The 14,003-nt window shown below is 35.8% G+C and overlaps 2 protein-coding genes across 2 annotated transcripts in view; one reads left to right on the top strand and one right to left on the bottom strand.

Moving 5' to 3' along the window:
• Window positions 1–3,606: 3,606 nt before the first annotated feature.
• LOC117295132 (alpha-N-acetylneuraminide alpha-2,8-sialyltransferase-like) lies at window positions 3,607–8,970 on the top strand. Its single transcript, XM_033777696.1, has 7 exons — window positions 3,607–3,943; window positions 4,166–4,366; window positions 4,594–4,735; window positions 6,927–7,039; window positions 7,725–7,814; window positions 7,908–8,152; window positions 8,519–8,970. The coding sequence occupies exons 1-7, from the start codon at window positions 3,792–3,794 to the stop codon at window positions 8,746–8,748; spliced, it is 1,173 nt and encodes a 390-aa protein (XP_033633587.1). The 5' UTR covers window positions 3,607–3,791; the 3' UTR covers window positions 8,749–8,970.
• A 317-nt stretch (window positions 8,971–9,287) lies between these two features.
• Window positions 9,288–14,003, bottom strand: part of LOC117294387 — a 58,025-nt gene continuing 53,309 nt past the window's right edge. Inside the window, exons 29-30 of the mRNA XM_033776764.1 lie at window positions 13,679–13,792; window positions 9,288–12,971 (exon numbers count right to left, since the gene is read on the bottom strand). Coding sequence (XP_033632655.1) covers window positions 12,124–12,971; window positions 13,679–13,792 — 962 coding nt within the window. The 3' untranslated portion in view covers window positions 9,288–12,123. The remainder of the gene's footprint in view (window positions 12,972–13,678; window positions 13,793–14,003) is intronic.

Below are 14,003 nucleotides of genomic sequence, written 5' to 3' on the forward strand. Positions count from 1 at the left end.
ACATTACGCAATTGAATAACATTAAAGTGAAACGACCCAGTCAGGGTGTGTTTACGTTGAATTACTTGGGCACCTTAACTTAGTTTGACGACCATCTGCCAGGAGCACTCAGGCTACCAGTTCAAAGTATTAAGTTACACTAATTATAGTTAAGGAAATATTCAGTGGTGTTTTGAAGTGGTCTTAATGACTAAATACTAAAAATTTACCATTTGTAAACCATTATGTAAAGTGCAGTTTGTTTTAGAGCGCTATTTACCTTATTTCTATGATATAAGAACACGCTTCAAAAGAGACAAACCCATACCGCATTTAAAGTGGTATAATTAGGCACCAATTAGTTGGTCTAATCGCGGTCTAATTAGCTGCAACGAATTATGTGAGGTACATTTTGTTTTAAAGTGACTACTTACGTTATTACTTTAATTAAAAATTCTCTTCAAATGAGACAAAACCTACAACAAATAAAGTGGTTTAATTAGGCACCAATTAGTTGGTCTAATTAGCTGCAACGGAATATTTCGATGTGTTATGTAATGGTCTTAATGATTAAACACTAAAAAGCAACAATTTGTTAATTATGTGAGGTACATTTTGTTTTAAAGTGACTACTTACACTATTTTTTAGTCTAAAAATTCCCTTCAAATGAGACAAAACCCACAACATATAAAGTGGTTTAATTAGGCACCAATTAATTGGTCTAATTAGCTGCAACGATATATTTCGATGTGTTATGTAATGGTCTTGATGATTAAACACTAAAAAGTAACAATTTGTTAATTATGTGAGGTACATTTTGTTTTAAAGTGACTACTTACGTTATTTCTTTGATTAAAAATTCCTTTCAAAAGAGACAAAACCCATAGCATATAAAGTGGTTTAATTACGCACCAATTAGTTGGTCTAATTAGCTGCAACGATATATTTCGATGTGTTATGTAATGGTCTTAATGATTAAACACTTAAAAAAAACGATTTGTTAATTATGTGAGGTACATTTTGTTTTAAAGTGACTACTTACACTATTTTTTAGTCTGAAAATTCCCTTCAAATGAGACAAAACCCATAACATATTAAGTGGTTTAATTAGGCACCAATTAGTTGATCTAATTAGCTGCAACGATATATTTCGATGTGTTATGTGATGGTCTTGATGATTAAACACTAAAAAGTAACAATTTGTTAATTATGTGAAGTACATTTTGTTTTAAAGTGACTACTTACACTATTTTTTAGTCTGAAAAATCCCTTCAAAATAGACAAAACCCATAGCATATAAAGTGGTTTAATTAGGCACCAATTAGTTGGTCTAATTAGCTGCAACGATATACTTCGATGTGTTATGTAATGGTCTTGATGATTAAACAATAAAAAGTAACACTTTGTTAATTATGTGAGGTACATTTTGTTTTAAAGTGACTACTTACACTATTTTTTAGTCTCAAAATTCCCTTCAAATGAGACAAAACCCACAACATACAAAGTGGTTTAATTAGGCACCAATTAATTGGTCTAATTAGCTGCAACGATATATTTCGATGTGTTATGTAATGGTCTTGATGATTAAACACTAAAAAGTAACAATTTGTTAATTATGTGAGGTACATTTTGTTTTAAAGTGACTACTTACACTATTTTTTAGTCTAAAAATTCCCTTCAAATGAGACAAAACCCACAACATACAAAGTGGTTTAATTAGGCACCAATTATTTGGTCTAATTAGCTGCAACGATATATTTCGATGTGTTATGTAATGGTCTTAATGATTAAACACTAAAAAGTAACAGTTTGTTAATTATGTGAAGTACATTTTGTTTTAAAGTGACTACTTACACTATTTTTTAGTCTAAAAATTCCCCTCAAATGAGACAAAACCCATAGCATATCAAGTGGTTTAATTACGCACCAATTAGTTGGTCTAATTAGCTGCAACGATATATTTCGATGTGTTATGTGATGGTCTTGATGATTAAACACTAAAAAGTAACAATTTGTTAATTATGTGAAGTACATTTTGTTTTAAAGTGACTACTTACACTATTTTTTAGTCTAAAAATTCCCTTCAAATGAGACAAAACCCATAACATATAAAGTGGTTTAATTAGGCACCAATTAGTTGGTCTAATTAGCTGCAACGATAAATTTCGATGTGTTATGTAATGGTCTTAATGATTAAACACTAAAAGCAACAATTTGTTAATTATGTGAGGTACATTTTGTTTTAAAGTGACTACTTACACTATTTTTTAGTCTAAAAATTCCCTTCAAATGAGACAAAACCCACAACATATAAAGTGGTTTAATTAGGCACCAATTAGTTAGTCTAATTAGCTGCAACGATATATTTCGATGTGTTATGTAATGGTCTTAATGATTTAACACTAAAAAGTAACAATTTGTTAATTATGTGAGGTACATATTATTATTATTATTTCTTTATTTTTAAAACAACTGATATTCAGAAAGTCGATATGTAACCATTAAAGTTTGATGGATCGACTAAAGCATTAAAAATTAAATTATCTTAACATTTTGTTACTATGACCGAAATTTTACAAAAGCAACATTCAAAATTGCCATGATTTTACAAAATTTAAGAAATAGTGGCTTATGTGTGTGAACAACTTAGGAAATCCTGTCGCTTCGTGAAACTACTTCGGTAATGAAATTCGCGGCTGGCGTGGCGGCTCGAATTAGCGGCTGGACTTTTCGGCCGTAAATTGAGAATTCGCGGCTGGCATTTGCGGCTGGGAATTCGCGGCTGAGAATTCGCGGCTAGCTTCAGCTTGGTGTGATTTGGTCGGCTGCACGGACGGACGGACGACTGCCTTCGCATCATTTTAACTATAGAGGGCGTCCTTCATAAACACGCGAGGTGCACCCACAGGGTGCATGAACCACACCGTAAAATAAACTTCCAATGCTAAAATATTCAAAAATACTCAACAAATATTTAAAGTCTCTCGCTCGGCGTCTTGAAAACCAGACACAAAAACTTCAGATATTTTTTAAAATTGTTGTTGGTAGGTTAACCGTTTGGAATCTTTGGTAATTACCCTACTGAAGAAAAAAAAACCGACAATGTAACTTTTTCCCAAACCAACTCGTTGCTAGTTCAGGAGTCCCATTCCAGAGCCAAATAATAGAACCAAGTTTAGGCCTACATTTATAAAATCTCCTCAAAAGTTGAAGCACAGAGCCCTCATGTAACGATACATTGTTGTAATTACACATTACACGATCTTATTGTTCAAAATATTTAAAGGGAATACAAAATTATGATAATCAGCTTTGGCGCATGAATGTTTGCCTTTTTAGTGTGGTAGGCCACACCCCGAGAATGCGGGTGCGTCAAACAATGCTAAACGCTAACAATACTTTAAAGTAAAACAATAAAAAATACTTACACCTCCCGATGAGTCTAGTGTCTCAGCAAGTCAGTCTTTACATCAATGCGTACAACTATCTACTTGTTATTGATACCCCCATGCAAAACAAATTAAAAACATGTAGACGCAGAACTCCTGCCTGGTTGACATTACTCATTGGTAGTATAATCTAGCGACTTGATGGCAAGTCTAGCCTCGCGACCTTCGATCGAGTGTGCAATCAATACATTTCCACACTTCCTTCATGAAATAACGTTTGGTTTGGGGCCTCGATCATTCTTGCACGATTTACAGTTACGTATTTTGTTACAGCCTTGCTGTTAATTCGTTCGATAGGAAACTATTGGTTCATGGTTCAACACGATTCTCAAAGCCATGATTTACAAACTGACTGAAACAATATGGAACTCCCTAATCTCAGGACACTCTTTGTGTTGGTGATCGTCACGGGTGCATGCATTTTTGGGCTTCTGACCGTTCTACACTCAACATGGACTTCGGACGGATATATTCTCCCTCTTGAAAATGGACAACTAACACGTGGAAAATTGAGGTATCACCCAATATTGGTTTAGCAGCGTACTGCATGTTATGCACATTTCCTTGTATTTTCTTCCGTTTCTTTTGAATCAAAATGGGTTATAATTATCTCTAAAACTGACAGGGGATACACACCACCCAAACTTGCATTGTATTAATCAGTGCGTCATCAATAGGCCTATATGAAGTACGGAAAACAGTAGTTTCATCGAACAGTTTCATTTTTGTCCAATAGATTTCCTGTAACGCAAAAGAAAGGCCTACCCAAACTCGAAAACGCACGACCTGGCGATGAAACAAGCGCCGTGCTTGCTTTACATGCGTCAGCTTCACCGACAGACAACCATACTTCACCACCAAGCTATAATATTGACATGATTAAGAAAGGGGTATCTCGTGTCTGGGTATCCAATGAAACACGGAAATCTGGTGTCCGGTAAGTCTCTCTGGTTCTGAAATAAATTAAATAAATTTTCTTTTCGAAAATACTTTAACGAAAGCCCGACAACCAACTGGAGAAGCCTCTCTTGGCGGGAGACAGTTCAATGTTGACTGGGATGCAACGGAGGAGGGTTGGTATTGGAATGCTATCATACTTTTTAAAAGATTTGTTTTTATCAGAATAAAATGAATAATAATTGTAATGTCTTGACGAGCCCACAGGAGGAAGCTGAACAGCATTATGGACGCCAAGGAGCTCGCTGTGATGACGAAAAGGTTGTCCAAGATTGGACAGACAATTAGGTTTGCTATCACTAACAAATCACGTGCGATGACGGAAGATATATACACTTCACTACCCGAGGTATTAAATTCAATCTAACTGATACTTCCCCCAACCCTAGTATACAAGTACATTATACTGCCCAAACCCAATGCGTGTGTGGGGGCGTTGCACGTCGGAGTCCTTGGTCATGTTTGTTTTTATGATAGTTGAGACGATCTCAAAGATGTAGACTTGATTCAAGTCCCGTTCCCGTTCCCTAAGCATACCCACCGCCGTCAAAATAAAGCTATTGTGGTCCCGAGAATGGAACAGGTTGGGGAATGCAGAACATCACAAAACAATAGTTTTTCTGAGATTGGCACGGGATTGGGACTTGAGTCAAGTCTATCAAAGATGCCGCCCAAAGAAAGATAAACTTAAAGTCACCTGGAAATATATTTTTTTTCCCCTTTCAAACATAAGAGTATATGCTTAAGAAGAATAAAACAATTTTTTTAGTAATTTTTTTGTCACGATTTATATGTTTAAAAATATATAAAGTTGTTTGGGGGGCTGACTCCGCCTACAGCTTTTGTGACGTCAATCGAGGCAGACTTTGCCCGCAATGCGTATAGTAAACACACGTGCAAAGTACATGTACGTCCAAGTCGTGAGATGGTACATTTTTTTTTTTGAAACGTACAAACTCACGACTTGCTCCGTTCGTACATGTACTTTGCAATTGTGTTTACTCTACGCATTACAGGCAAAGTCTGCCTCGATTGACGTCACGAACAGCGCCCTCTCGGGTCGGGGTCTACTCTTAAATTTGTAAATAACACAAGAACTGATTTTTTAAAGCCTTAGTTAACTGTTTATTCACATTCCACTCATCAAAACACATATATTAGTGACAAAAGCTTTATTTAAAAAAAAATACCACTTCCAGGTGACTTTAAGAATTGAAAGACCGAACGAACAAACGAACGAACGAACAAACGAACGAACTAACTGTAAAAGGCAACCTGGTTTCGCGTTGCACAGATCTTAAAAATCACAAAACATTGTTAAATTCAGTACAATAAAAATTTACACTCCACGATACCCTTATATGATAAGTAAGATAGAATTGGGTCATTATAAAGACCCTATTGGTATAAGTGAGTCGGATGTTGATTGCTGATTAGCTTTTACCTTCAAATTTTGTATTTGATATGGTATTTTATGTGCAATTTTTTATGACGTTTTTGTCCTTTTGTGCCTTTGTTATTTTTATTGTCTGGATCGCCTTCAGATAGTGATTATTTTCCGCTTTTTGGTTATCCGCAGGCTTGTTCTCTGTGTAGTCTTATTTTTATTGCCTATTCTTGGTATGTTCTGTTTGCCTGGAAATAAATAAGTGTTTAAAGACACTGGACACTTTTGGTAATAGTATTGTCAAAGACCAGTCTTCTCACTTGGTGTATTTCTACATAATATGCATAAAATAAAATAAAAACCTGTAAAAATTTGAGCTCAATTGGTCGTCGAAGTTGCGAGATAATAATGAAAGAAAAAACACCCTTGCCACACGAAGTTGTGTGCTTTTAGATGGTTGATTTCGAGACCTCAAATTCTGAATCCGAGGTCTCGAAATCAAATTCGTGGGAAAATGACGTCTTTCTCGTGAACTATGTAACTTCAGAGGAAGGTTTTTTGCTAATAATTACTTTGAGTAATTAATACTCGTGTCCACTGCCTTTAAATTCTCGTCTTCCAAGTTTGAGTGTAGCCCTTCGGCATTACGACAAGATGGATCCGCACACCACACTAGTAATCAAATTCAACTTACTAACTTCCAATATGCTTACAATTAAACTGGGAACAGTCCCAAGTACACATTAGAACACTCTTACTCACTCGTAACATGTTTATAGTAAGCAATAATATTGATGTGCTCTCCAAATTTGAAGAAACTTGTCGAAAACAATCGCTGTTCCAACTTGGAACAGCCACTAAAAATACGTAGTTTTTATAAGGTAAGGATCTTTATTTTTTATAAGCAACCTTAATCGGGCTGGATTCGTTATAACGTAAAAAGTTACAAGTAGATATAGCGCTTTATCATACCATATGGGCGGATCAAAGCGCTAAGAATTGTGTTCCTGTATGATAATTTGGAGCTCGTTTTGAAAGTTAGATTGTATTATTTGGCAATGGTACACTCTATCGTCCACCCCCCCCCCCAAAAAAAAAAAAAGCATTTGCTACCTTGAGAAGTATGCGTATTGCTTTCTTTGATTCTTTTTAGCAATCGCCGTTCGCCAATGAAACACTGCAGAGATGTATCGTGGTGGGAAATGGAGGAATTCTCACCAATAGCCGATGCGGTACAAACATTGATAGAGCTGACTTCGTCTTTAGGTAATCAGTTCTTATACTTTGCTTTGAAGGCAGCGGACACTTTTGGTAATTACCCAAAACAATTATTAGCTTAGCATTACACCTGACTTGGTACCGAGTCATGTGAGAGGTTGATAGTATAAAACATTGTGAGATACGGCTCACTCTGAAGTGACGTTGTTTTCGAGAAAGAAGTAATTTTCCACGAATTTGATTTCGAGACCTCAGAATTAGATTTTATCGTCTAGAAATCAAGCATTTGAAAGCACATGTACACAACTTCGTGTGACAAGCGTGTTTTTTTCTTTCATTATTACCTCGCAAATTCGACGACTAATTGAGCTCAAATTTTCACAGGTTTGTGCTTCTATGCATATGTTGAAATACACCAAGTGAGAAGACTGGTCTTTGAAAGTTACCAAGGGTGTCCAGTGTCTTTAACTCTCGGTGATGTTGGTAAATAAAAACAAAGATTAGCAGCATATTATGGGAATTTTCTTTGAGTGGACCCATGAGCTCTGAATCATTATAACTGACTATTTCATTTCTTCGTTCGTTTTTTGTTTTAAACAGTTCAACGTGATGTGCGCCGTTATTATTTTTGGTTTAATTTGTTGAACTTCTGCTATATGTAGACTATATCACCAAGTTCATTTCAATGCAATTATTGTCATTACCCCTTTATCTTTATGTCTACTTAATTTAGGTGCAACACGCCACCATTGAGGGGATACGCAGAGGATGTTGGAACGAAGACTAACATTGCTTCAATTAACCCTTCAATAATTGCCTCAAAGTAAGGACAATGTTTACTGCAAATTTCCCAATTTACTGCAATTTGAATCTCTGATGTAACAATAAATATATATTTTTTATTTTCACTCGTCAGATACAAGCGATTGCTGGATAAGGGACATAAGTCAACATTTCTCAATGATGTGAAGCGATTTGGCCGGCTTCTTGTCCCGCTATACGGCGTACCATCTGGGTACGCGTACATCGTTCCCGCCTTGAAACTTCTACAAACTAGCAACAACTCCACCCCTAAAAAAATGGTGATCATCAACCCTAACCATTTCAGAGCTGTGGCTGGAATATGGGCCGAGATGGGTCTGAAAGATCGCATGACAACGGGTAGGTCTAGTAAAGTTGTATCGAATCAAGCTTCTTGGATAAACAGTGGGTTCGGGGTTAAATCACGCATGCGGTGGTCTGTGTTTCACTCGAACGCGATTAGTCGATAAATTCGTAATAACATGGCAAACAATGACGGCGAAGATCGAAGACGAACAAAAATGTACCGGCTATACGAAACATTACTTGTTTAATAACAACATAGGAAATAATAATTATTATCCAAGCAATTAACATAATTCTAATGGCATGGCAAGAAACTACTATCTATCGCAATTGTTTGTCTGTGAATAGATTAGAAAGGGTAATAAAACGTTCTTCTTGATCACGTAACTACAATCATTCATTTCTTTTCTAACATTACAGGTTTTTATCTGACGTCATTGGCTTTATCTGTTTGTGGTTCCGTGGAGTTGTTTGGATTTTGGCCGTTCCCGCTCGATACCATCGGTAATCCAGTCCCATACCATTACTACGGGAAAGACAAAATTACAAAAGGCGTGCACGATTTTAATTTAGAATTTGCTTTGTTGTATCAGTTGCACACAGATGGTGTGTTACGGATGCACGTAGGGTCATGCGTGTCGAACACATAGCTTAGGACATTTGTTTCTAATTAATGGTGCAATAATGATGAAGTTATCTTTGCTCTTCAGTACGTCCTGAGACCTCCTTTCATCTTCTTATATGTTGTTACCTTGCAACATTATTTTATCAGAGCAAATACTAATACCGTTTTACTCAATGGCACTGGACACTATTGGTAATTACTCAAAATAAACCTCATTCGGTATCAAGTAATAGGGAGAGGTCGATAGTAAAACACATTCTGAGAAACGGTTCCCTCTAAAATGCCATAGTTTTCGAGAAAGAAGTAATTTTCCATGTATTTGATTTAGATACCTCAGATTTTAGAATTTGAGGTCTCGAAATCAAGCATCTGAAAGCACACAACTACGTGGGACAAGGGAGTTTTTTTCTTTCATTATCCTCGCAACTTCGACGACCAATTGAGCTCAAACTTTCACAGGTTTGTTATTTCATGCATATGCTAAGATACATCATGTGAGAAGACTAGTCTTTGACATTTACCAATAGTGTCCAGTGTCTTTAAAATGTACAGAACAAATTATCCTATTTATGTGAGTTTACTTTATTTATCGCAAGTACTCTTTTTTGTACTGTTACAAAAGTGTTTACTAAATACAGGTATATTTTCCTTGTTATACAAACGCATTCTGAAATAATCTGTAATTAATTTGAAAATATAAAACCAGTCGACATCATTTTATGTATGTTAACTTTCTGACTGACAAATGTTTATAGACAAGGAACGAGTTACGGACAGGTTCCTCAAACGATCAAATTGTCGCTATTTACCAAAAGAGGTATTTGTTTTGACCGCACCAGCACAATTAATTATCGGTTAAACACTTAACAAATAGTTTAACGCTTGGAAGGTATAGCAGATGAAGTACTAAAAAACAAATAGGGGGTATGTACCGAGTCGTTTCTTCGCAAACAAGAGCACCTAAAATCTTTGGACAACACATTTAAAAAAGTGTCTGAAATACTTCTCCAAGACATGAGAAATGAATTCAACGTTCGAATCTAAAAAAACAGATGTTACAACATAAAAACATCATCACCTTTGTTTCTATGATCAATAAATATGAAATGTATTTATTTAGGTGTAGGCCTACATCAAATCACTTGCCATCAATAAACTCAAGCTAATTATATTATATCATCTAAATTGCACATATAAATAATGAAAACACATTTGTTTGAGATCGAATCAGGTGAAAAGTTAAAAAGAAGAATAAATAAATTATATAGGATTTGAGCATTGCATGGTGAGGTATCAATGTATATTTGGTTTGCGGTAGCACCATGTGTGTATCTACTTGCCAGGTAGGGTTGTAAATTGTAACTGAAAGCATTTTCAGCCTGGATTTATAACAACACTTGATAGATAAAATATGGCAATGTTTACATAAGATCCTCTAAAATTTGACACATTGTAAACACAAGTCAAAATTCAACCTAGTTGTACAATATAAAAAGTACGCCAACCAGTTATTATAAAAAATTAAATGACTAAGGTTACAGTCATAACCGACAGCTGTGGGTTACAGAACCAACTTACATATTATGTTAAGAATGAAAACATAAGTTACAATAGTTAATTCTATCCCTTTGTATTATGTTTTTTTTTTTTCTCATAAAACAGATGTATCTATAAAAAAAAAAAACATTCTAGGAAATTCATCGGTTTGCCTTTCTACACTTGAATGTTAATCCTACAGATTATTGCATTCCTTTTTTATAAAGCTCTTTTGGTATTGTGTGTTGCAGAGTTCTTGTAAAATGCTGTTTTTTGTTTAGTTTCAAGTGCGTACATGCGTTTTTGTTCCTTTTTGTGTGTGCTGGTGTGGTGTGTGTCTTGCCAAAGGTGTGTGGTTGCTGTTCAATTTAATTCCCCTTTTTGCTTGTGCATTTTTATATTTTTATTTCTGTATATAAATTGCTGTTCTCTTAATGATGTCCTTTTAATCTTTTTAAAATGTTGTGTCATAGTTGCAATTCAGTTGTTATGCTGTGATGGCTATTGCCAATAAACCTTCTATCTATCTATCTATCATCTATCTGTTGAGGGGACGTTAGATTTCCTTTGGCAATTGGTAACCCTTCTCTGGAGTAAGGAGATAAGTAAGATCACACTTAAGTGCTTATTTCTCCTTAGGAATGAACCAAGGGTGGCAGTGGGTTTTAAATTTGTTGAGAATTTGCTTTGTTGAGTGAGAAAAAGGCTGATGAAAAATCCATCTTCAGACTTCATTAGCATATTGTTAAGATGCAGATAGACTATATGCCTGACACCAGTACTCACGTTTGTTTGCATTCTGGCAAATCTATGTGATATATTCAGGTAATAATGGTCAATCAGGTTATAAAACAAAATAGTTAAAATCTTAATAAAAACTTTAAAACAACTGCGTAAATTCTTTTAAAATGAAATAAAATTCCTTCTTCTCAACCCTTTAAAATCTTTCAGATCATCCAGGTCAAATAAACGATTTGGACAAAAAAAAATACCTTTTTGTCTTCTGCGTTGATGCTTCATTAAATTAGGAATACATAAAAATTATAAGTTTTATAAGAAGATGTACATATATTTTAATGTTTGGAAATAAGAAGTACATATATATTAATGTTTGTGTTCACATTACAAACAGAAGGTAACAGTGACACAGAAACAACTTTTGCAATTTTTCCAAATTAAAGAAATGTCAGGACACAATTTATCCATGATTTGTTTAATTTTAACTTCAACTTCAACGAGAGGAGATAATAAAAAGCAATCAGACAACACATTGTTTTATCAGCTGCTCGGAAAAAAACAACAACCAAAAACAACAACATAATAGATGATGTCACTTGAGCTAGAATTGAACATTGTTTGAAAGATATTTTCACAGTAGAATGTAATGTTTCACACAGACATCCCTAGAAAATGTGTGGTTTTCCTTTTACTTTGTCAAGTAACACCGTCCAAATTTTGTTTTACAACACAGCGGACCTTGTTAGTTCTCTATGTAAAAGGAAAACCACACAGTTTGGGGGTCTATTGTGTGGATCACTATATTCTACATTTAAAACAGCTTTCCCAACAAATTTCATAAAAGCTTTTTATAGTCCGAAGTGCCAATAAGAAGGCAATGTGTCCATTTAATTATGCCACACAATTTTGACAAATAGCCCAATGGCCCAAAGGTCAAATTATTAGAGGTAAAAAAACAGCTAAAAAGGCTGGAAGGAGAATGGATTATTTTTCTTTTGGAAAGTATGAAACGTAGCAGTGGGCACATTGAAAATCTTATTGAGATTTGCCCCAAAGACTTCCATGTACATTACTGGTTGAGGGTCTGGGTCACCACTGGGGTACCCTTACACACTGAATTCAAGCTTCACTTGAAACACATACAGCAAGGGGACCTTCTCTCTTCCTTCCAGAACTCAGTGGGGATAGAACGAGTAAAATCTTTCGCCACACGGCTAGTCCTTCTTCTGCAGAGAAGAATTGCCAGGATGTATTCTGCTTTATTGTGAGAACATTTGAGGTGGGGTCGATGCTTTTCAGATTTTCTTGGAGAACCATCTGGAGCTCTGCCTTCACTGGATCTCAAGAAATCTCCAGACATGCTATAGAACAACTGGTCATCGATATCACAGAAGTAGTAGAAGTGGTTAGAGTCCGTAAAGAAGAGGTGTTTGGATTCAGACACCTTAGAAGCCCTGTCGAAATGGGAGGACGAGGATTCCTTAGTACTAGAACTTGATGAGATAGATGTTGGCTGACCTCCTGGAGGAATAGATGTTTTTATCCCCTGATCATCGCTGGAACTCATGTCTCCTTCAGATCCTTGTTGATTCTGTTCCTTCTGACTGATTAGGGAGGAAGGTTCCTGCTCGTTGGGTATTGATGGAGGACTATCCGAGTTATCCACAGCAGATACATGAACATCAACCTTCACAGTGACTGTCTTCCTGACAACGTAGTCCGATCGAGACGTTGAGCTATCGTCGCTTGTCTCAATCTCCTCAGAGTAGAAATCTGAAATTCTTCTTTTGGAGCGCCGCCTCTTTTGATGACTGAATGATGACTCCAGGTTATCTTCTGAGCTGTCATTATTCATGTCTTTGCATCGGTGGATAGAGGTCTTGGGTAGACTATGGATTGTGACCGGTGGGAAAGGAGTACTGTCTGTTACACTGGCATCCGAGGAGAAGTCAACAAAATCATCGGATAGAACATCTAAGAGAACAAAAATATTTTAAATGTACACTTTACTTGAAAACAAAGGGTGGAGTTACCAAAATCACTTCACACTTTGCTTGAAGGCATGTTTACTAAGTAACTTTGAAGTTAAGTTATTTCATATACCGTACATATGGCTCTTCTCATCTGTTGGTGGAACACATGTCATGCTTCACCCTTTATTTGGCCATGTGTTTACTGCCTTGACGTGTAACACACCCAAATTGGAGGAATTTTGGCAGCAAAGCTTTGTAGTGTTGTTTCAAAACAAGCAATTCCTTCCAGCCAGTATGAAACAAGTCATTGTGAACAAGAGATGGCGTCTACAAGGAGATGTTTACATTACTTAGCTTTTCTTTAAAAATCCACAGAGTTGGGCAGGATGAGTTTCTGTGTCTTTTTTTGTGTTTATTGTGAACAAATTCAAATTACACATATCTATTTGTGTGTTACATAAAACAAATAATTGATTGCATTTCATTTGTGCATTATTCATAGAATATAATCTCTCCGTGGAATCTGGCTTTTCCATTTCATTGAGCTTCACCTCGCGACATGGAATATTCAAGACGTCATCTTATATAGTCTGCATTCTGCGTCAATGCATTCGTACACACTCAATATTTGTATAATATACCCTGTATAACATGTTTAAGTTTGATTATGTTGCAAAAGTTTAAAAGTGAACAATGTTTTTGATTTACCCTTTGTTCCTCTGCTTCGTGATGATACATGCTGGATGAAGTTCATATCCAAGAGTTTCTGACCAATCATCTTAGCCTTCCTCTTGTACTTGCTTCTCTTGCTTGTTGGCCTCTCTGTTCAGACAAACCAGAATAAGTGTTGGATAACTTTGGCAAATCACTGCATAGTGATGTACCCCCAAGAAGTTACACCTCGGAGGACATTTAACAACAAACAGCAAATGGGGAAAGTCAAAAGTTCTAATAGGAAAAGCTTTTCTAAGCTTTTGATACAAATATAATCATTACCTAGATGATGACTACAAAGGTATCAAACTTGATCTTA

The sequence above is a fragment of the Asterias rubens genome, chromosome 9 (genome assembly GCF_902459465.1).
Source record: "Asterias rubens chromosome 9, eAstRub1.3, whole genome shotgun sequence".
In the NCBI taxonomy this organism is placed as follows: domain Eukaryota; kingdom Metazoa; phylum Echinodermata; class Asteroidea; order Forcipulatida; family Asteriidae; genus Asterias; species Asterias rubens.